Below are 22,261 nucleotides of genomic sequence, written 5' to 3'. Positions count from 1 at the left end.
TATATATATATATAACTCAAAAGCCCAGTAGGAGGCTTTTGCACTATATATATATTTAGTGCAAATTTCAAAATAAATTTTCCCTATACCTTTTCTTCCCATTGTCTCACTATCTACTCACATTGGGGCTGAGATAACATTCCTTCTAGTAACGTGATGAGATGTTAAACAGTCTGAGCAGCTGTGTTTTTCTGCTGGTGTTTTTGTGTCTTCTATATCCAGATGGTTCTCTGTCAGGAGAATCAGGTGGTAGGAAGGTTGGTCAAATTTCCATTGCAGAATTAGGGAAGGTGAACTGAAATCCAGACAGCCTTTGTTCACGTATTGGCAGTCATCCAAGATTGCCGCTGTTGCTACAGTCTAGCTAGACTGTATAAATATAATGAGACGGGTCAAAGTCCTGTAACTTTTAGATGTCTGAATGTAAACGTTTCATTTCTTGGAACATTTTCAGCCTTGCCTTTGAACCCTTATGCTTGAGTGTGGTTCAGGCTTTATTGACATCTGTTGACTCAGATATTTGGCTTCAGGCTGGTAATTATTAAATTCAGTCCCAACCCAGGAATAAGATATCGAATTCTCTATGGCGTGCGTGTGCACAATGGTATTCATACAGAGATGGATTGTGATTGTGTCTTCACAGCATAAAAGGTGCTTTAGAATTTGAGGAATTGGGTTGTGAATTCAGTGGAATTTTATATTTGCAAATAATGAAACAGAGAACTACAGTCAGATAGTTTTCAAGTTAGTAATTATCCAGTTAGTAATTATCCTTTCTAAGGCTGTTCCTAGAGATTTGTACTGAGCGTCCTATAATAAATGTTGCCAAAATGAAAAACACATTCTATAGCCCTTTCAGCTTATCTAATGCATTAGCAGGCTTCTTTTTTTTTTTTTTTTTTTTTTTTTTTTTTTTTTAATTTAGTTGGACTACATTTAACTGAAGTCAGTGGAGCTGCATGAGTGTAATTAAAATAGAATGTAGTATACTGGGCTACAGAACTGTGCATTTTCACGTGAGTTACGTGAGTAGCGTTTGAAGTCACAATTTGTTCTCAGAGTGATAAGAATGTAACTGTACTATAGAACATAAGACCACAATTTAGTCCAAAGTAAATAGGAAATACACTACTGAGTGTGCTTCATCTTGTCTAATTTTAACCAACTTAAATATTTTCTCTGCTTTGTTTCTTCTACTTGGGGAGCCTGTCACACAGTTTAAGCAAGGGCAATTTAAAGAAATTTTTAACTCCTGATCTGAATTTCCCTTTGTTTAGTTTTACTCTTTATTGTATGGTCACATTTCTTTCAATTCAGTTCCTTTATGCTCTGATTTAGATGATAATGTCTTTTTGGAAATGAAAGTACAAATACTGTCTCTTTTTCCTAGTCTGAAATGGAGCTAGTGAAATGGGGGTTTGATGCAGCGTCCATCGAGCAACAGATTAGTGACCATAGGAGAACTCATAATGCCATTGGAGACTATCGCTGGCATTTGGACAAAGTCAAAACAGACCTGGTAATTACTGTCTTCCCTTATACATTGCTTAATCTAGATTTGTGTCCTTGGCTTGCCGGTGTTTGACTACAGCAAGTAATGCTGAACAGCTCAGCTTCTCTTCAGAAAGCACTGATGTCATAACAACTGCTTTCCACCCTAGTATTTATTATTTCATGATTATTCAGTGTTCCATTTCTTTCCCCAGAATTTTATGAGAATTTAGTAGTTACTTAACATCTTGTTGTTGTGTATCTGGCAAATAAATATCAGGGCATTTTTGGTGAGAAGAATGGCTAAGAATGATTGTTCTCACTTACTAATGTTAAAACAAGAAAGCAAAAGGATAATGTGGGTAAAACACAGCCTTGAGTAATGAGGGAGTTTCTGTGAAAAAAGACCAAACTCTGGGCTAAATTTAGGGCTTTTTTTTTTTTTTTTCTCCCTCCATTCTGAGGCTTCTGGTCCACTCTGGGGTTTGTGATTGGAATAAAGAAGTCAGTGAAAGTGCAGCGGTTAACCTCTTCTGTCACCCTAACAACTAGATATTGGAGGAAGGTTTACTTCATCTCTATTCTTTTCTGTTAATTCCTCAAATGAGTGAGAGGAGAGAGTTGGATCTAAAGAAAAGGGATTCGGTTCTGAAGCTTAGTTTTCTCAGACAAGCTGAAAAGCTTAATTTTCTTTTCCCTTCTGCTCATAAGAAAGTTAATAGTGTAGCCCTTTCACACACTAGTTCCAAGGTTGTGCAGGTTCCCAGTTAAAGGAAATAAAAGTTGGAGCATGCTGCTCAGGATCATAGTTTATATTACTTCCCAATCTTCATAAAGCTAGCTCTAGGGCTAGGTGGTTCCCCACAAGCTATCTAGGAGTTTGGTAAAGAGATCCAATTTTGGAAGTTGTTTTTGAGTTACAGGGGTTATATTCAACCTGGCTTATAATATTTTTGTGAGAAATAAGTTTGTCCAAGCCTTGGTTTTATACTTCTGGCCCTCCAGTGGTACAGATCTGATGCTCACCGATGTCCCTTGCAGGCATTTGCAGAATACCACATGAAATTATAACATCATGGTACTGGCACTGTAAAGGATGTACCCACAAATAGGCAACTTATAGAAGGCACACTAAATATTTGTTGTCTCTGTTTCAGCGTGAGAAGGCCGCAGTTCATCAGCTGGAGGAAGAATACGAAGGACTGCTGGTGAGCACAAGATGTGTTCATATCTGAAACCCTCAATGATAAATGCTTTTTGCTTTCTTAACACTGCTGTGATAGTCAAGGGACGCTTCAAGCTTCAACAAAATGATAGATGGATGTATAACTAATTCCATTCAGGAGTGTTTTGTAGTTTAGATGAGGCTTAGTTTGAGGCATGAATTTGAGATTAATTCATTACCTGGTTTATAATTGACTTACCGGGAAGTTTCTAGTTTGCAACAGGTAAAGGAGGTTGGTTGCTAAGCAGGTGAAGAGTAGAATTCTACCTCTTTAATGCGAGTGGATGTAGCAGTAGAGTTAGTCTATATTAAAAGCTTAAAAAATGACTCAAAACTGTGTTTAGAACCAAAATCTGTTTAGGGCTGCGCATCTTGTCCATGTTAGGTCTTCATGTAAAACACTGAGAATCTTGTGCAAATGGTAGATGTAACCCTTAGAATTGGAAGTTGCTTCTTGTACACGTTTCAAATAACAGGATATTTATTATCATGCAAGGACAGAGAAGGAATCTTTTCATGAAGCATCATCTGCTCAAAAGGTGCTGCTACAACATCAAGGATATATTGTCAACAGCAAATGCGAGTAAAAATGATGTTAAATTTTCAGTCATTTTCTTGTATTTTCCCTCATGTCTTTTTGCTTGCTTGCCTACATGTCTGCTATGCTTGTGTTTGAAATGGCTTTAGGAAGCTGGTGACTTCAGATTCCCATTATTTTTTTAATCCAGGCACGTTATCCACTGTCCATTGCCAACAGGTTTCATAGCTCTGTAGATCAAGGCATGTTATCCACTATCCATTGCCAATAGGTTTTATAGATGTGTGGTTTTGAATGTTATTCTTAGTTAAAAAAAAAAAACAAAAACAAAAAAACACAAACACCATAAATATGCATGCTATGCTTTTGTCTACCCTTTCTCCACCCAGCACAGGCTTTTCTGTGTTTATTGCTTCTCATTTCTGGAATTCCTTGCAGAAATACTCATTTGAGAGAATGGATCAGCTCCGTCAATTCCAGAACCTCATCCAAGCCACCAGCAGAGAGATCATGTGGATCAATGACTGTGAGGAAGAGGAGCTTCTCTACGACTGGAGTGACAGGAACACAGATATCGCCAGGAAGCAGGAGGCCTTCTCTGTAAGACAGCACAACCTTCCTCTGGTTTCCATGGACTCTCTTTTGGGATATTGAGGGAGGAACAGGGCAGGCATTTCTTCTTTTTAAGTACCCCCCTTTTTTTCCTTTTTTTTTTTTTTTTTTTTTCCAAAGCACTGTTGGATTAAGTACTGTGTAACAACCTTTTAAATAAAGATTGTACATGAACTGAAAGATTGTGCTCACTCAACCACTTGTGGATTCTTTTGACCTTGGAAACTGACTTTATCAGTACAGTTCACTGAAAACCAGTAATCACATGTAGCTTGTGCACACAGTCATTCTGTTGACATGCTAAAGTAGGGGACTTGAATCAAGCAGTTCAGTTCTCCCTGTTATGGCTACTCAGGGGCTAGGGATCTCTGTATGTCGTCCTGATCTCTTCATCAGGAAGCAGGGCTATGCTGGAGGGAATTGCTCTCTCTTCCCATGATGGTCTTGCCAGCAACACATTGAGAGCACTGTCAGAGGTGGTTTGCACTGCTCCTTCTTGTCTTCTGTGGGTACAGAAGGAAATTGAGCATGTGTGTTTCTTAAGCATATGCTGGTGCTGATTACCAAAGTAAAAAAGGAATGAAAGTTCACACCATTAAGGGGATTCTCTAAATGTATATTTTTTTCAATTTATTTTTAAGTTCAGTTGTTCTGGATGTTGCAAGATGCAACTATTCTTGCTTCTGCCATTCCCTTTTGACAAGAAAGGCTAAATTTTGCATGCTTTGCTCTTTGAAGCATCAAGTCTAGAGACTAGAACTGAAATGACTACATTCTTTGATTCTGCTGTCTTCATATTTAGCTTCAGAGCACTGAGTAGAATTAATATTTAATGTTAGCAGGGATATTTTCACAGACTCATAACTATCTGGAAAACTTTAGGTAAATTATTCTAAGCACCGTGCCTTTGGAGGCTTGTTTAACGCTGTGTTTTGGTTGTTTAGAAACGTATGAGTGAACTGGAGCTTAAAGAGAAAGAACTCAACAAGCTAAAGCAGGAAAGTGACCAGCTAGTTCTCAACCAGCACCCTGCTTCAGACAAAATTGAGGTGAGTTAGACTTATGTGATTTAACTTGCTCCTTCAGTTGCTATGTGGGAAAACTTCTCAGTGGAAGTCCACAAATGAAATGCATTTGGACCTGAGAAGGATTTGCTTGCCAAAAATCGTGTCCAGCTGTATGAACTGTGCTAATAATAAACATTAGTACCTTCCTCTGAAAACCTGGCCACAACTACTGGAGCCTTCTTAACAGCCTGGGGGAGATCTTGTCGCTACCGAATTTGACGATAGATGTATATAAAAATACCGGGGCTTAGGGACTTGTCTAAATATATTGAAATTGCTGTACCTCCTGTAGGTTAACTTCAGGGCAGCAGAATTTATGGTAGGAAGGCATGTCATTCTTCTGTTATCTTAGAAGGCATGTTTTGAAGATATCCACACCCTTTGAGAGTTTGTTTAATCCAGGTGCAAACACTTTCTGCAACTGAAATTTACAGTGCATTTCCTCAGCTCAGCCAAGATATTTTTGCTATCATGGCTTCTTATATGTTTACATTTCAATTACAAAGGCTTTAACAATTTGGAAAATCTCATCCTATAGGGATATGCTGTAGTTGTAGTTTTAAGTGTGCAGAAGAACCCGGAAGCTGAAAGAAGGTAATAGGAAAAAACGAGTTCTTTCCACTTTTCAATGTGTTTACTTTGTAATATGTTATCATATTGTGTAGAATCATCATTCATAATTCCCTCTGTGGTCCTTTTCTGCCTTAAAGGAAAGATCCTTGTAAGCTCCAGCAGTGAAGTAAAAAGTTGTGTGTACTTTTCTAAAGAACTTACATAAGGAGTATGTGAGAAGTTCTGATTTAAAAGTAGCCATCATAAACAATTGTGTTTGACACTGCTCCTTGGAAGGAGAACATGACAATTTGCAATTGAAATAACTTTATTTGCACTACTATTTTGTGCGTTTCACCCCTTTGCTCATGAATTTCAGGCTTTATGTTGATCAAACAAAATTCACATCATGAACAAATTTCTCTCCACATCCCACAAACGTGTATTTTAATCTTTTCAGTTAGGTAGACACTTAAAAGTTGGGTAACTATTTGCATGAGTTGCATTATTCTGGTGTGCATGAATTTGTTTTAGCAGACATTTCATTTGCATTTATGCATAAAGCATAAATAATTGTACTTGAGTGTAGGTGTGGGAGAGAGATGACTGATTTGAGTTCTGTATATTTTTATTTTTCTTAGGCTTACATGGATACATTACAAACTCAGTGGAGCTGGATCCTTCAGATCACCAAATGCATTGATGTACATCTGAAAGAGAATGCAGCTTACTTTCAGGTGAGTAGTGATGTGGAGAATTCACACTTTGAATTATACTAGATAAACATTTAGGAATTATTAATTTAATAAAAAAACCTTCGTATTCCAGCATTTAAGCAGTTTTTTTTTTTAAAAGAATTTGCAAATTTCAAAAAGCTCATTTCACTTGCTAGCATTATTGAGTAACAAAAAACTGTATTTGCTGTTTTCAATCTGTAAGAATTTCCAGGGCTATCAACACATGCTGAAGTAAAAACTTTCAGAATTTAGTTTATGGATTGTGAATTTGGTGAATAGCTCATAGGAGATCTGCCATGTTCTTTTCTACTTTTGTTAAAAGTGGGAATTCCACCACAGGTATTTTTCCTGTGTCAAAATCTTTCTAAATCTATGCATAATTAGACATAACACAGTGTTATCATGATGTTGAAAATGCTACTATCCTGGCAGATGTGAACTGGGATTTCTCATTAAAGGAATTCAGTATTTTTTAGTGAACATTTTTGTCGGAGCTGTGTGCAACTGAAATCACATCCCTTTTTTCTTGTAGTTCTTTGAAGAGGCCCAAGCCACAGAGTGTTATCTGAAGAATTTACAAGACTCCATCAGAAAGAAGTTCATGTGTGATAAGAGCATGTCGCTGCAATGCTTGCTGGAGCAGATCAAAGAGCTGGAGGTACTGTTCCATCCAACTTACAGGTTATGTTCTGTTTTGCATGCAAATCGGTTGCCCTCTTCAGATACCAAATATTAAGCCATGTGTACTGCAATGGTGATAAACAGTACTGCGTGAAGTTGAAACGTTAATGGTATGTTCATGCCCATTTCTTAGGATAATCTATAAGTGGATCAGTGTTACTTAAATTGTGCAGTATTGTTTGGGAATTGTTGATTTTTTTATTTTTTAATTTTTTAAAATCTGGAATGAGCCTACCCAATTTCAGTTTCTGACCTTCTAACAAGTTAAAAAAAATGAAAGATTATTGTTCATAGGTGGTAGAATAGATTTTTGCCTCAAAGACTAAGTGCATTTAATAAATGATTCATCATCATGTTATTTTATATCTCTGTAATCTCTTTGAAAGGACTGAACTCAAGGGTTTTTTTGTTTGTTTTTTTTAGCAATTTGCTCAGCAACAGTTAGCTCCTGTGAATCCGAATTTAATATATATGAGGAAAAATAGTGATATAAAGGGCAATTGATGAAGTCAGGGTTGAGAGTGTAGTTGCTATTTTTTTTAACATTCATATTACAATAATTCCTTATATTTATTCCTGTTTCTTACACCTCACTTTAACCATCTTATAGATCTGTATGAAGAACAACATAGTCTTTGTTGGAGTTGCGAAGATTTTGTTGTTTCTCTTCTCTTTTTTAAAAAAATTGCTGTTTCACATTATAGGCCAAAGACTCATTCCACTGGAGCTAAAGGAAGTTTTGCCTAGAGTGAGCTCCAGATGTATACTTCTTGTAATAAACAAGTGGGAACTAAATGTGGTTTATTTTTAGAACGAGTTTTTAACATACAATTAATCTTTGCAGAATGAACGAGAGAGAATTCTTGAATACAAGAGGCAAGTGCAGAGTTTGGTGAATAAATCCAAGAAGATTGTGCAGCTGAAGCCACGTAACCCAGACTACCGGAGTAACAAGCCCATTATCCTTAAGGCACTGTGTGACTACAAACAGGATCTGGTAATGCGTTCTCCTTTTGGCTGAAATGAACATCATGTAAACTAAAATGTGGCAAATGATTTAGTAATCAAGCTATCGAGTTGAGAGGTGTAATTTTTTTGTCTGCTTTTGGTCAGCATTTAAGTTTCTTCAGGTAAAAAAAAAAAAAAAAAGATTCTCATACACTGAGTATGTCTAGTCAAAATGATTATTATTATTATTCCATTTTAAATAGCATTATGTCTAGTCAAAATGATTATTATACTCCAGTTTAAATGGCGTTAGCATTCATGGTTCAAATTAGCACAAGAAAGGCTCATTATTAATAGGGTTAAAATTGTTATACAGATGCTTCCCAGCATCTTTCCCTTTTCTTTCATCATTTTCTTTAGGTCAGCACTTCATGTAACAAAAGGTAGGGGAATGTTCAATCAGTCATTGGCATCCCCAGCTCTTTGCAGGGAGGAGTATGAAGTTAATGGTGGTGGTTTCTTCCTCTTTGGTATTGGAGATACTTGGGTTTATTTCTGCATTGTTTCTTAACACAGTGCTTAGGTGCATTTTCTGCTTATGTGCTCTTTTTCTGCTCTTTTTCTTTGCTGTTTCCCAATTACCTAGTTTTCCTGCTCTTTATCTGTAAAACTTGTTTTACCTGATTCACTAGGTTGCACTCCTATAGTGACCGTTAATTGACCATTGTGATTTGTGTTTACAGTCTGGGGTTTGTGCTGTGTTCTGTACCACATTTTATTCTGCAATCACAGAAGCACACAAAGTAACTACTTGTTGCTACTGTAAGCAAAGCTAAACAAATTTACTCAGTGGTTCCCTAGCTGCTTGGCAATTGTCCTCACAGTTGAACAAGCTAAAATCTACTCGGGTGAAAATAAGCCCAGACAAATCCAGAGATCCTACATGGTTAGGTCAAAGCAAAGCCTGTGGCCTTTTGTTAGTAATGTCAAAAATTTGCTGGCTGTAGAGGTGTGATGCAGTGAGGCACTCCTGTCAGACTCCTGTCATGATAAATGACAGGCGGAGCTTTCCCTTCTGGGATGCGTGCGGGTTGTACGCTGCACCATGACCACACCTGTGGCCTCAGGGTGTCAGAACTTCTGGCAGACATGGCTGGTGGATCTAGCTCTGCAGCACTTGCTCCCAGTCCCTTCACAAGTATGGATGCATACTTTTGCTTCCATCTTGCTGTGGGGTGGCTTACGGACATAAATGATTGCATAGCTTACGGTGCCCATGTGTCCACTCTGTATGTCATGGCAAGCCTCAAGTCTGATGATCAGCTGGCAACTGCCGAGTGTTCTGTGGCTCCCACTTGGTCTTACAGGGTTTTATTTTCATGGAAACCAGATTCAGGGGGAATGGGTTAATCTGTACTGATCTCTTGCACTAATATGAAACCACGATGCACACCTGCACCTGGCAGCGGTGAAGCATTCCTGATTCTCTGATCTACATGCATCTTTCTTGTCTTTTCTCCTAGAAATCCCATCTAGCTTAACTAAAGGAAAAAAATGTTCTTCTGCATTTCTTACAGAAAACAGTTCGCAAAGGAGATGAATGCATCCTGAAGGACAACAATGAACGCAGCAAGTGGTTAGTGACTGGCCCTGGAGGAGTGGATATGCTGGTGCCATCTGTTAGTCTTATCATCCCACCACCCAATCCATTAGCAGTGGATCTTGCTACAAAGTGAGTTGCTGCCTGGGTTTGCGCATCTGCTGCTGGGGGTAGATAGAGTTTGCTCAAAATAGCAGCCAACCACAAAACTCAGTCTGTGTCCTAATCATAGTGCCCCACACCCTTATAGGGTGCGGAATTAAGGATTAAACTCTTGATTTGAGAAAGATTACTTCAGTGAAACTTGCTGGGAACTAGGATGGGATTTAAAAATATTTAAAACTTAACTTTTACAAGGCTTTTTTTTCACCCCTGGTAATGTGTGCTACCTTAAAGTTGTCTTTAACTACTGTAGGTTAGAACAGGCATAAGGCTCTGTAAATGTGCAGGACATCAGCTTGACGCCAACAGCAATAGGAACACACTTCTTATAGCCACTTTGTGTAGAAAATCCCTAAGCTAACAGAGACCTGAGACAGGAGGTCTACAAAATGCAGCAAATGAGCTTGAGTGAGCGGTCGGTAGGTCTGTATCCGTGTACTGCTGCTGTTGGACTTACTGCTTAGGTCGTGCTGTGTTGTGCAAATCTACGAGCCAATTCAACATATAGGAACCAGCTCAGGTGTTGTGCTCATGCCATAGTCTCATCCTGATTGTTCCATGTTCTGTCTGAAAGCCTGGTTTTTTCTTGTAGTTAATACTTTTTGATGTCTTTTGGCATTTAGAATTATGTGCATAATATTACTTCAGGCCCTGGTTAGCAGCGATACCTATGTTCTTAAGCAAATTATTGGAGAGAGTTTGGAATTTTAACTGTATATTCATTAGTATACTACTTATTAATCTGAAAGTTAAGGATAAATTCATTTGCATTTTTTTTCTAGTAGAGAGCAAACTTAACACACTCAACCTCTAGTGGATGTTTCTTGTGACGTTTTGTAGCTATGCTACAGGTTTTGACTATGGAATTTCTTTTCCCATCTCAGAATTGAACAATACTATGAAGCTATTCTGGCTCTGTGGAATCAGCTGTATATCAACATGAAGAGCCTGGTATCTTGGCATTATTGTATGATTGACATTGAGAAAATCAGAGCAATGACTATTGCTAAGGTAAGACTCTATTAGGCCTTAACTGTGGACCAAAGACATCATCACTGACCTGTCCTCTACCACCCCAAACAATGCTTGCTGTATGTTCTGCAAAGCCATGTGCCTTCATTTTGCTGTGTTGCACAAGCAGTTTGGTATGGAAGTTGTCATTTTATTTAAGGAGAACCAAAATGTTTTCCTATTGAAATATTATATGGGTAAAAATAAAGGTCAGCTAGGGGGACTTATCACATACTTGCCGTACTAGTTCCCACAATGCAAGGGCATGGATAGACACAGTAAAAGGCAAAGTTGCGATATTCTTAAGTTGTGAAATGTTTTTTACAGGAATAGAATAGCTCAAAAGGCACTTTGCGCACCATGCTTCTGGAGGCAGCCTGTGTAGGTTTTATTCTAAAATGAGGTTCCTCTGCCCTTCTGTAGGTATATTAGTATGTTCCTTAATAATTTGCTAGTCATATACCTTCTCCAGTTGCTGCCTTTTTTCAAAACTCGTCTCCTTTATTTCAGCTGAAAACAATGCGTAAGGAAGATTACCAGAAAATAATAACTGACCTAGAGATTCATTATCAAGAATTCCTCAGGAACAGCCAAGGCTCAGAGATGTTTGGTGATGAAGACAAACGGAAGATGCAGACTCAGTTCACTGATGCTCAGAAGCACTACCAAACCTTGATTATACAACTGCCAAATCAGCCACGGCAGCCGCAGCCAGGTCTGTTGTCCCCTTGTTTTCGTGCAGATTGTACTGCTTGGGTTTCTTTGGAGTGGAAGAGAAGGGGCTGCATTTTCACTTTGTGAAAACATTTTCATAAACACATGCACAGGAACATGTCCAAAAACTGTAATTGCTGTCTACCAGTAAAACAAAACTGGCCATCCACAGGGAGGGGTATGTTTTCCTTTCTTCCTTCTATGGCTGTGAATCTGGGAATAGTCCTCTGAATTTCATGGAACTTGGTGGGAAAAGGAGAGGGTTTTAATCTGTCTGTTATGTTTTCAGTCATTAGGAAGCAAAACATCACTACTGCATTTGAGGAAGCAAGTTTATTTTTTTTTTTTAAGGGGAAATTTCATTACTTTAAACAGCTGCCTACTGGCCCAGATCTTCTATCTCTTTTCAGGTCTACAAATCAAATCAGTACTTAGGTCAGTTTGGCACTGCATTGGCTTTCTGTGGTATAGGCGGTCAGTTTTCTGGCAGATAACATTTACACAATTCATTTTACAGTGATCCCAACAGAGACCTGTCCAGTGGGTTCCTCAAACACCATTATAGTTAATGAGAGAAACCGGGAACATGATAAACAGGAGGCCTGGCTGCTGATGGAGCTTCAGAAACTTCGGCGGCAGATTGAATCTTCAGAGATAAGGATGGTTCAAAGAGCTCCACTTGGAGTGGATCAAGGGGCTCTGCATGACTTTTCAGTCAGAATACAGGAATTAGAGGTAATTATGTATGTTTTTCATTGAGCTTCTCAAGGTCATCATGACTGTCCTGCAGAGCATACTGCAATTGTATTCCTGATCAGCTGAGAAAGACACACCCACACCCTGTGCCTAGATTTTTCAATTGGAAGCTAACCATGATATTTGGATCGGTGTTTAGCTCCTTATCCGGGTGTCCAAGTAGAAAAAGTTGACTTGTATTTTAGGAGACTAATTCTGGAAAGCTAAGAATACAAAAAGCCTGATGTCAAGTGGACATGAGCTCATGTAAAGCCTCATCCAAGTTAAATCGCTGTTAACATCCTTTGTTAAGGACCCCACGTTGCCAGCCTCTGTTGAAGTGCTCTGTGGGATGAGAGTGCATACCTGAGGCTTACAGACTCTCTCCCCCTCCCAACTCTTAAGAAGAGTTATTGAAGGAGACTGGAAAGAGAAGATTAGTAAGAAAAGGAAACAGATTCAGTCTGAGAAACTCTTCTGGGGGCAGTGAGGTTGCAAGAAGGACTGGCATGTCCACTGAGAGTAGCTGGCAATAAGGCATTCTGTGACCTGCTTTCTACAGAGATGAGTTCTAGAATGGAAGAGGTGCTCAAAAAGAGGTATTACCTGTTGTGGATGGTACAAAATAGAAACTGCAGAATGTTAATTATCCGAGGCACTGCTTTATTCTTCAGTCCAGCTGGTTAGATAAGACCAGACTATTTGGGTAAGGAGACCAATAGCTTATGCATTGTAGAATGATCATTCAGCCACCAAAAATGTGTAAATCAGGCATTCTCTTTCCCTAGGGTGTGCAGAATGACTCTCAAATAATGGCTGAAACCCTCAATAAGCATAAGGACTTGCTACCTAACTTCAGAGGCTGTGAAAAGTATGTGTACTTGCAATCAGAGATAAATGCCTTATTTCAAAAACTGGAGAATATTAATGGTGTTTCTGCTGGCTACTTAGACAGGTAAGAAAATTGAGGTTATACAAATAGATCATTCACTTTCTTCCACAATTCTTAGTCGATAAATCTGCCTTTTGTTATCAGTAGTATAAAATTACACCTTTTTTCCTACAAATGCTCTCCACGTAGGTAGAAACAGACACTTAAGTGAATTTTTTCTCTTTTCTGAAAGATTAAAGAAAAAAAAAAGAGAATAGTGGGTATCGCTGAATTTTCTTCTGTGTTGTCTTTTCTCTTTAAATAATGACTTCCAATTAATTAGAGTTAGCACCTTTCCTGCTTCAGTCCATAACGGATTTGTCTTGTGTTGTATTATTTATTGTAGCTTGAATGTACTGAGGTGTCTGCTCCAGCTTATTCTACAAACAGAGGATGTGATCAGAGTTTTTGAAGTCAGACTGTCTGAAGAGGAGACTGTTCCTTTGGATCTTGATAAAGTGGAGGCTTATCGAGCTTGTCTAAAGGTGAGAGGCTAAGACCCAAGGACACAGCAAGGCAGAATCTGTAGCTGTCATCACTAGTCTGTTGAGCTGGGTGGAAACCTCCTGAAATGGCAGGAGGTGGAAGAGCTGATCCTAACATATTTTGACATAGACATATGATGCAAATTATTGGAGGGAATATACAGTTTACTACTTCTTTCAACTTCTTCCATCCCTTCGGTGTTCCTGTTCCCGTAGCAAAGCCAGGAGCATGGAAGGTCTCCATAAACCATTTCTGAACAAGATTATCTTTGTTTATTCATGTCACTTATGAAGCTATATTTGAAGGCAACATTTCCTTTCTTGCAGAAAAGCTTGTTAGATACTCTAGTAACAAGTGACAAATAAATGAGAGTGTTATTGTGTCCTGTTTTTGCTGTAGAGTCCATTTCAAATCTTACAGTGAGAACTTTTCATTCTAGATAAGGCAAAGAGTAATTACTTTGCTGTTCACAAAGATGGATTGCAGAAGCAATCTTTATCTGGCATTGGAATGGTCCTTTTGTGGACTGAGTGCCTTTAGTGGAATAGTTGCTCCTTCTTCCTTTTCTCAGGTGAAGTAGGGAAAAGCTGTGTAGGTGGCACAAATGGAGCACAACCAGGTTACTCTTCTACCATATTACCTGAAAGCTGCAGATTCAGTTGCTGGGAGATATTTTTAACACAAAAATAAATGCTTGAGCATGTTATCAAAGGATGTAGTCATCCCCATGTCTGGGGGATGCAATGGAGAGCACTGCCTGCATTGTCTATGCCATTTGGTGTTACCCCACAGTATGCAAGTATGCGAACACATACCACTGTGTGTGTGTAGAGCAACATCTCTGTGTAAGATATTTATGAAAATGCAAATTAGGAAAGAAAAAAAACACATAAATAACCAGTGCAGATCTTTAGCTAATATTTTAAAACAAGTATTTAAAAACTGTATATGGCAATTCCGAGTCTTGATTGTACAGCTACTTACACTGCAATGAAATTCTCTAGACATTTGTTTATAGGAACAAGCAAGGCAAGCTCTATTTGGGAACTCCTCAAATATCTCTGAGAAACTGAAATGACGGCTACAAAGTATGGCATCTTTGGTTCAGTAAACCATTTGAGAATAAGTACCAAAGGATATATTTCACTTTAAATAAGTTAACTCCAATTGGCATCAACATACATACTATGCTGAATTAGAAACAGAGTATTTAGATCTCAACACATTGTACATGCTGTTGATTAAGTTTGAGTATTCTCTGAAGAAAAAAATGTATGACGTTATTATTTTTTCCTCCAGAAAATGAAAGCTGATCTAAACATGAAGAAGTCACTGTTGAATGCCCTTGAAAATGAACTGCAGAAAATGCTTCAGATTCACTCACAGTCTTGCCAGTCATATACCTTGTATGATATGGACATCGGAAAGTTCTCTGACAAAGTTACCCAACTAATAGACCGCTGGCAGAGGGCTGAAAAGCAGATAGATAACAGGTTTGCTCAAATTTCCTAGTAGCTTCTTCGTTATTGCTATCACTACTAAGATCATCTTAACAGTAAGTCTAAAAGAACTAATGTCTTCTGGAAGTGAAGATGCACAGATGATGATTTGGGGACAGTGAGACTGTAGTAAATTGTAAATGGTAACTGTGAATAAGTTGAACATGCTTTATAAGCATGTGAGACCAAGCAAGAAAATGCAGAGCCTATGTGCTGTGGAGTTAGCCAACATTTTACCCCTTAAACAAAGCAACCAGGCTTATTCCTGAATACCCTTTACCAGGGGGGTAAAAAAAAAATAAAGCACAAAAACTGAGAATTAAGAGAAAAAAAATACACATTACTTTACAGAACTGAAGGCATATTCTGATATATATATATTTTTAATTCAGGCCAAATCTGGTCCTAGTGATAAAAATTGAGTAGTTGCTGATTGTTTTGGTGAAAATTGGGAACAAGTGTACTGAAGTCAGTTACCTTAATCCTTACCTCTGCAAGATTTTATTTAATCCCCTACTTAATTGACAGGAAGTGCCAACCTCTGTATATTGCAAAATATTCAAAAGTAAGGGACTAAAAACCCTTATTAGGTGACCACTAGCAAGTACAATACTCTTCTACTTAATATTCTTGTTCAGAATCTCCTTTTAGAGCTGCCCATTGTTTTACTTAGTTTATTACTATATTTATCAAGGTGTCTTACTACTGAAAAATATTTAAAGAAAGAGAATGCACTTCCTATTTTGACAGTTTTCCCTGTTTTTTTCTTTTTTTTTTTTTTTTCTAGATCATGGGATTTAGAAAGGCAGATCAAACAGCTGAAAACTTACCGAGATCTATATCAGGCTCTTTGCAAATGGATCTGTGATGCCAAGCGAAGGCAGGATTCTATCGAGTCCATGAAGCTGTGTGATTCCAACACTATCATGAGATATCTACATGACCAGAAGGTATGCAACACCTGACTTAGTTGTCTGCAATTAACTGGACTTCAATTGTTCTGCTATTCAGAAACTACCAGTCTTCAACACAGTGGCCTGTTCTGAATTATAACATACAAGCTACCAAAAAACACCACATGTGTAGAAGTTAGGAAAGAGAAGATATTATTATATTTGTTATTTTCTGTCAGTACTGATACAGATTATGAACAAGACTGTGCTCATCTCCTGCACAATGACTGACACTTCTACACAGCAGCTTTGAATTAATTCAAGGAACTATATGATTTTGCAATTTATGGGACAGATCATAGCCCCCAAATAAAGTTAAAAATGGGGTAAATATGTGTAAGCTAGAGTCAAGCAGCTGTCCTTCCCCACCTCAGTAGGTTGTTCAGTTGGTAGGCATTCTTTTGGAGAACAGCTTTCTCATATGCAATGTGGTTGCCTTTGTGGAAATGGCATGGCTACATATCATTTCAGGTCTAAACCTCTGGTTTTGCAGTGGTCTCATCCTGCAGGTACCTTCTGGTGGAGGCAGTGTGTAGAGGAGAGGAAATGGTGGCAAATCTGAAGGAGTGTTTCACAGCTTGCCTTTTTTCTTGACAGAACTTGCACAGTGAAATCTGTGGGAAGCGAGACAAAGTTGAGGAGCTCCTCAAGCATGCAGATCAGTGCTCGGCTGCAATTAAGGTACTTGGATTTCAGTATTTTTACAGGGTGTGGTTTCTGATGGTCAGGCACATCCCACTGTCTCTGCTCCTCTGGCAGGTGAAATGTCAGTTCTCTGGTGTGTGCGTATGCAGAAGTCACTGAGGTAAAACACTTCTGTGTACAAAATATAAGGAAAGTAATCAAGTGTACTTGCCATGTGAAAATGGCAGGACAATTTGGGAGATACCAGTGAAAGCTTCTCTTCAGGAGAATTGAAGCATCCTTCTAGCCAGACCAACCTTTCTAGTTCACGTCTTACAAATAAGCTACCCATCTGTTTTCTACTCTTAGGAAGTAGGTCTCATTAGGGTCAGGTCTAGGAGGCAAGAGAAATGCAGATTAGCAGGAGGAATGGTCTTAGTTTCTGTGACAAAGATCTTGCTATATATGGTGTGACAAAAGTGATATGGAAGAGAGACAGACAGTCTCTGAAGTTTTGGTTGATAACACTACCTAGACTGGATGTTCCCATGAATTTTTCCACCTCTGGAAGGATAGCCCTCGATTGATGGACCACGTATCTTGCTGTTTTTGCAAAATGATTATGTTGTGTCTTTACTTTTGTCATTCTCCTCTATGAGTCTCCCACAGTGGTTCTTGAACTGATGAGCCTTTGTTTGTGACAGGGGTCACAAATGAGAGGGTCCTTTGTACATGGCCAGAAATAAACAAGGGAGAATGTAGCTTTTTAAACAAAAGAATCCCTATAGAACCCTTTATTTGCATTTGCAGATCCCCAGAGAGTTATTTGGCAAGAACTCCAAAGAGTTCTAAATGGTTCTTAACTTTTCCCTGCTGTTTTACAGGATTATGAGCTTCAGGTTGCTTCCTACAGTTCTGGATTAGAAACATTGCTCAACATACCTATCAAGAAGTGTGTGGTTCAGTCTCCTGCAGTGCTGATTCTGCAAGAGGTATCTTTCTGTCCTCTCCCACCAATCTTTTGAATTTACATTTATTCATCTGCATGAGCAAATTTATTCATCATTGTGAGTCATATCCAGCTATATACTAATAATTAGCACTGTCATTGGTAATGTGTACTAAGCACATATGCAAATGTAATTACTGCAGAATAGTTGCTGCGCTGCAAAATCATACTTGGGCTCATTTAGACAGTGGAATAGCCCTCAGGAATTTACCCCTTTCCTACTCAATGTCCATTATATACATGTTGGGAGAAAGTAAGATTCATGCCCCAAGTGATTTAGTTACTTTCAACCTGGGAATTAACCACTATTAAAAGTTTAACTTAGGTTACTTGTGACTGTCAGACAGGAAGAGCATGAAGAACCAGGGGATGGAGCCTTGCATTTAGTATAATATGCACCGTGGAGGAAAATAATATTGAAAAAGGTGTGGGTTTATCAGAAGGGAGAACATGTATACTTGGGATCCCCAGAAAGTCATGTGGAGTTGTGAGGAGACTTTGCTTTTTACTTTGTCAAGTAGCATGTGCTGTCAAGTGGACTGGAATTCTTTAAATGGTCTGAGGCATAGGTATGCTCATATCTAACTCTCTAATACAAGCTGATAACAATTCCCTTTTTCTTTTCAAGGCTAGCGAGGCTCAGGCTCGCTACATAGAGCTTCTTACAAGATCAGGAGATTATTACAAATTCTTAAGTGAAATGTTAAAGAGCATGGAGGACTTGAAGGTAATCTGCCTCTTTTATTTCCTTTGCTTTCTGTCTTTATCACAGGTTAGCGCTATTGCTGATTGAAGACTTTATGCTTTAGTACAGTGCTAAACAGTTCACAAAACTAAACCCTGAGCTTTCTCAAGCAACAGGAGACTCAATGGTATGCCACGAAGGAGGCATGTAAGCAGTTTCATGCAACTTGTTTCAAAGAGTACAGTGTCTCGTAGAGTTACCTCCAAGGTCACACGTGAGGTGAAGAACAAAAGCGTTTGTGGTAAATAGGAGGTGATTGATAAAACATGCAAGAGGTTCTTCTCCTCCTCCCGGAGTGTTGACCTCAGTAAGAATACAGTTATCTCAGTGCTGAAAGCTTACTCCTCATGGTTAAGGGGCCACACCTCCTTTCAGGCCATATCTACAGTGTTGGTATTTAATGTTTTAAATGGAGTAACTCCATTCATCTTAGAGGAAAGAGGGAGGACCATTTAAGATGTGATATACAGGTGATTTGCATCCCCTATTTGAAAAAGATGGAGATTCTGAGTAAGGCTATTTAATATCTTGCTGGTGAACTCTTTGTACATCAGATTTTACCAACTGTATATATTTTATTGGTTTTTGATAACTTTGAAACAGTTGTCACGTCTTTTTTTTTTTTTTTTTTTTTTTTTCTCTCCCCCCTTCTTTTTATGTTATCATTTTGCAGATGAAAGCCACCAAAATTGAACTCCTGGAAGAAGAACTTAGACTTGCCAGGGATTCAAATTCAGAGACAAACAACAAACATAAATTCCTGGAACAAAATCTACAGAAGTACCAGATGGACATTTCTCAGCTCAAAGCAAAGCTGATGAGTTTGGAGGAGATGAAAAGGCAGGCTGAAATGGATGGAAATTCTGCTAAACAAAACCTGGACAAATGCTATGCTCAAATAAAGGATCTAAATGACAGAATAACCAGGTTGACTTATGAGACTGAAGATGAGAAAAGGAAAAGGAAGTTGCTGGAGGACAGATATGAGCAGCAGAAGAATGACTATGACCAGCTGCAGAAAACAAGACAAAATGAGAAAGACAGCCTTGGTTGGCAAAAATTAGAGTCTGAGAAGGTCATCAAGGAGAAGGAGTACGAGATAGAAAGATTAAGGGTTCTTCTTCAGGACGAAGGCACACGGAAGAGGGAATATGAAAATGAGCTGGCTAAGGTAAGGAACCAGTTTAGCGAGGAGATGAGTAATTTAAAGAACAAGTATGAAACTGAAATTAATATTAAGAAGACCACAATCCAGCAGATAGCTGCACAGAAAGATGATGATGCAAAAGGTCTCAGAGCCCAGGTTGACAGACTGACAAGAGAAAACAGAGACCTTAAGGATGAGATTGTGAGGCTGAATGATGCCATTCTGCAAACCACAGATCAGCGGAGGAGGGCAGAGGAAGATGCTCTTCAGCACAAGGCTTGCAGTTCTGAGGTGTCACAGCAAAAGCACCAGTTAGAGCTGGAGCTGAAACAGATCATTCAGCTTCGTGGTGAAGACAACTCAAGGTACAAGCAGGCTCTTGAAGAGGCTGCCTCTACTATTCAGGATAAAACTAAGGAGCTGGAAAGGCTAAAGGTTCAGCTTCAGGAAGAGGCTAAAAGCCGATGGGAACTTGAAAATGAATTGGCTAAGGTAAGGAACAGTTATGATGAGGAAATAATTAGCTTAAAGAACAAATATGAAACTGAGATTAATATCACAAAGACCACAATTCACCAGGTCACCATGCAAAAGGAAGAGGACACTAATAATTACAGAACACAGCTTGATAATGCCATGAGAGAAAATAGGAATTTGTGTGAGGAAATTAGGAGACTGAAGAATACAATAAGTCAAACAACAGATAATCTACGGAAAATAGAAGAGAATGCTCAGCAACAGAAGGCAGCTGGCTCAGAGCTTTCTCAGAAGAAACAGCAGCTGGAGATTGAATTAAAACAAGTTATTCAAAGGCACTCTGATGAAAGCATGCGATACAAACAGTCGCTTGATGATGCTTCTAAGACCATTAAGGAGAGAAACAAAGAGATTGAAAGGCTAAGGAAGTTGTTGGATGTAGAAACAAGTCAAAGAAAAGAACTAGAGGATGAGAACAGTCAGTTAAAAAGAGTCCAGTTTGACCTGCAGAAAGCAAACACGAGTGCTACTGAGACAATTAACAAGCTGAGAATCCAAGAGCAGGAACTGGCCAGATTGAAAATTGACTATGAAAGAGTTTCACAAGAGAAAAAAGGCAGGGATCAAGAAAGTGCAAAGTTCCAAAGCACTGTAAAAGACTTGCAGATCCAAAAACATAAGCTGGAAGAGGAACTTTGCAGGCAGAATAAAAGTGTAATGGAAGAGACAGCCAGGAGGAAGAAACTGGAAGAGGAAATAGAAAGCATGAGGAGATCTCTGAGAGAGCAATCAGTTAAAATAACTAATCTCACACAGCAGATAGAGGAAGTGTCTATTGTAAAGAAAAGGAATGAAGATGACCTTAGACACCAGAGAGAAGTATTAGATGGTCATGTGAGAGAGAAGCAGAGATACATGGAGGAGATAAGAAAATACACATCTGATATTGAGACTTTACGCCGTCAGTTGGTCCAAGAACAGGAGCAATTAAAGCAGGCTCACCTACGATATGAGCACTTACAGAAAACCTCTGAGGAGAAGAGCAAAAACTTGAATGAGTGCAAAATAGAAATTGAAAGGCTTCAGTCTCTCACTGAAAACCTAACCAAGGAACACTTGTTACTGGAAGAAGAGCTGCGAAATGTTAGATTGGAGTATGATGATCTCAGAATGGTCAGAAGTGAAGTTGATGAGAAAAATACTACCATTGCTGAACTAAAGAATCAGCTTCAGACAAGCAGCAAGCAAACCCTGGAACTTCAGGGGTTGATTAATGATTTACAGAAAGAAAGGGAAAAATTGAGACAGGAAATTGAAAAATTCCAAAAGCAGGCTCTAGAGGTATTCACACATATTTTGATCCCAGCTTTACTATCTCTCAGATATGTAATTAATTGCAATGTCCATTTGAACCAACTTACTTCACACCTTACTGTTTGAGTTCACTGTACTAGTGACTAATATCCCTTTTATGGCCCCTCTCCTTGTTAATTTTGAAAGAAAAATAGCAGGATTTGGCCACTCTCTTAGCCTCTTGACTCCCTGGGAACTGTGATAGGAAGCTGTAAACTGTCATCTAGTTGGGCCTTGCCCTCAGCTTGAAGGAAACCCTAGGTCTGTACCCTCGTCTCCTCCAAACTATCCTAAGGGAAAACGAGAATAGATGGAGTACCACTGTGCTTTAGCTGTGCCCTGCTGGTTGTGTGCTTCCCAGAGTGTGTTTTTTGGCCAGCCCCATTTGGAAGGGTTAAAGCCATCCTCTGAGGCTGACATGAGTTGTATCACAAAGTAAACCACAACAAACAAGCTGTCACAGTGCTGCTTAGCTGTGTAAAGTGTTGACTAAATGGAAGAATGAAAAGTGATGTAGTCAGCTGTACCTAAAATACTTAAAACCTAAATTTCATTAACTGTTGGGACATCAGTTCTTAAGTCACAAATGACACTTGTAAATTTCACTATTGGCCCTTATTCCTTAGGCTTGAGGTGACAGTATAGATAGGTTAAAGAAAACATTTTTTTTGTTCTGTCATACTTCAGCCTTGTTCAAAGAGCTACTGTTTAAATATACAAAAGTAAGAACTTGTGAAAATACTTCTTTTTTTTCTGTACTTTCCCTCCATACTTTCTTTCTCATCTCAGTTCTCAGCTATTTCCTTTAAGTTTTTATTTTCTTTATTTTTATAATCTTAATACTGATTAAAAATATTAATATGTAGCATTATCTGACATCTGTACATATATATGCATGTGTTACAAATATGTAAACTTGCAGTCCATATTAAATGGAATGCATTTGAATGTGCATGTGCATACA

At 38.6% G+C, this 22,261-nt stretch overlaps 1 protein-coding gene across 3 annotated transcripts in view; it reads left to right on the top strand.

The window, feature by feature from the left end:
- DSP (desmoplakin) overlaps window positions 1–22,261 on the top strand; it is a 40,058-nt gene that overhangs the window by 13,256 nt on the left and 4,541 nt on the right. For 2 of the 3 annotated variants that reach the window (XM_035318481.1, XM_035318480.1), the window contains exons 5-23: window positions 1,391–1,519; window positions 2,649–2,699; window positions 3,693–3,854; window positions 4,811–4,915; window positions 6,127–6,222; window positions 6,755–6,880; window positions 7,748–7,900; window positions 9,429–9,583; window positions 10,498–10,624; window positions 11,135–11,339; window positions 11,856–12,073; window positions 12,862–13,028; window positions 13,351–13,489; window positions 14,790–14,983; window positions 15,777–15,939; window positions 16,540–16,623; window positions 17,451–17,558; window positions 18,204–18,302; window positions 18,994–21,285. In XM_035318481.1, coding sequence (XP_035174372.1) covers window positions 1,391–1,519; window positions 2,649–2,699; window positions 3,693–3,854; window positions 4,811–4,915; window positions 6,127–6,222; window positions 6,755–6,880; window positions 7,748–7,900; window positions 9,429–9,583; window positions 10,498–10,624; window positions 11,135–11,339; window positions 11,856–12,073; window positions 12,862–13,028; window positions 13,351–13,489; window positions 14,790–14,983; window positions 15,777–15,939; window positions 16,540–16,623; window positions 17,451–17,558; window positions 18,204–18,302; window positions 18,994–21,285 — 4,773 coding nt within the window. The remainder of the gene's footprint in view (window positions 1–1,390; window positions 1,520–2,648; window positions 2,700–3,692; window positions 3,855–4,810; window positions 4,916–6,126; window positions 6,223–6,754; window positions 6,881–7,747; window positions 7,901–9,428; window positions 9,584–10,497; window positions 10,625–11,134; window positions 11,340–11,855; window positions 12,074–12,861; window positions 13,029–13,350; window positions 13,490–14,789; window positions 14,984–15,776; window positions 15,940–16,539; window positions 16,624–17,450; window positions 17,559–18,203; window positions 18,303–18,993; window positions 21,286–22,261) is intronic. The other variant, XM_035318482.1, reaches the window with a different exon arrangement.

The sequence above is a fragment of the Oxyura jamaicensis genome, chromosome 2 (assembly GCF_011077185.1).
Source record: "Oxyura jamaicensis isolate SHBP4307 breed ruddy duck chromosome 2, BPBGC_Ojam_1.0, whole genome shotgun sequence".
Taxonomy (NCBI): Eukaryota; Metazoa; Chordata; class Aves; order Anseriformes; family Anatidae; genus Oxyura; species Oxyura jamaicensis.
This window is presented reverse-complemented; position numbering and strand designations above follow the sequence as displayed.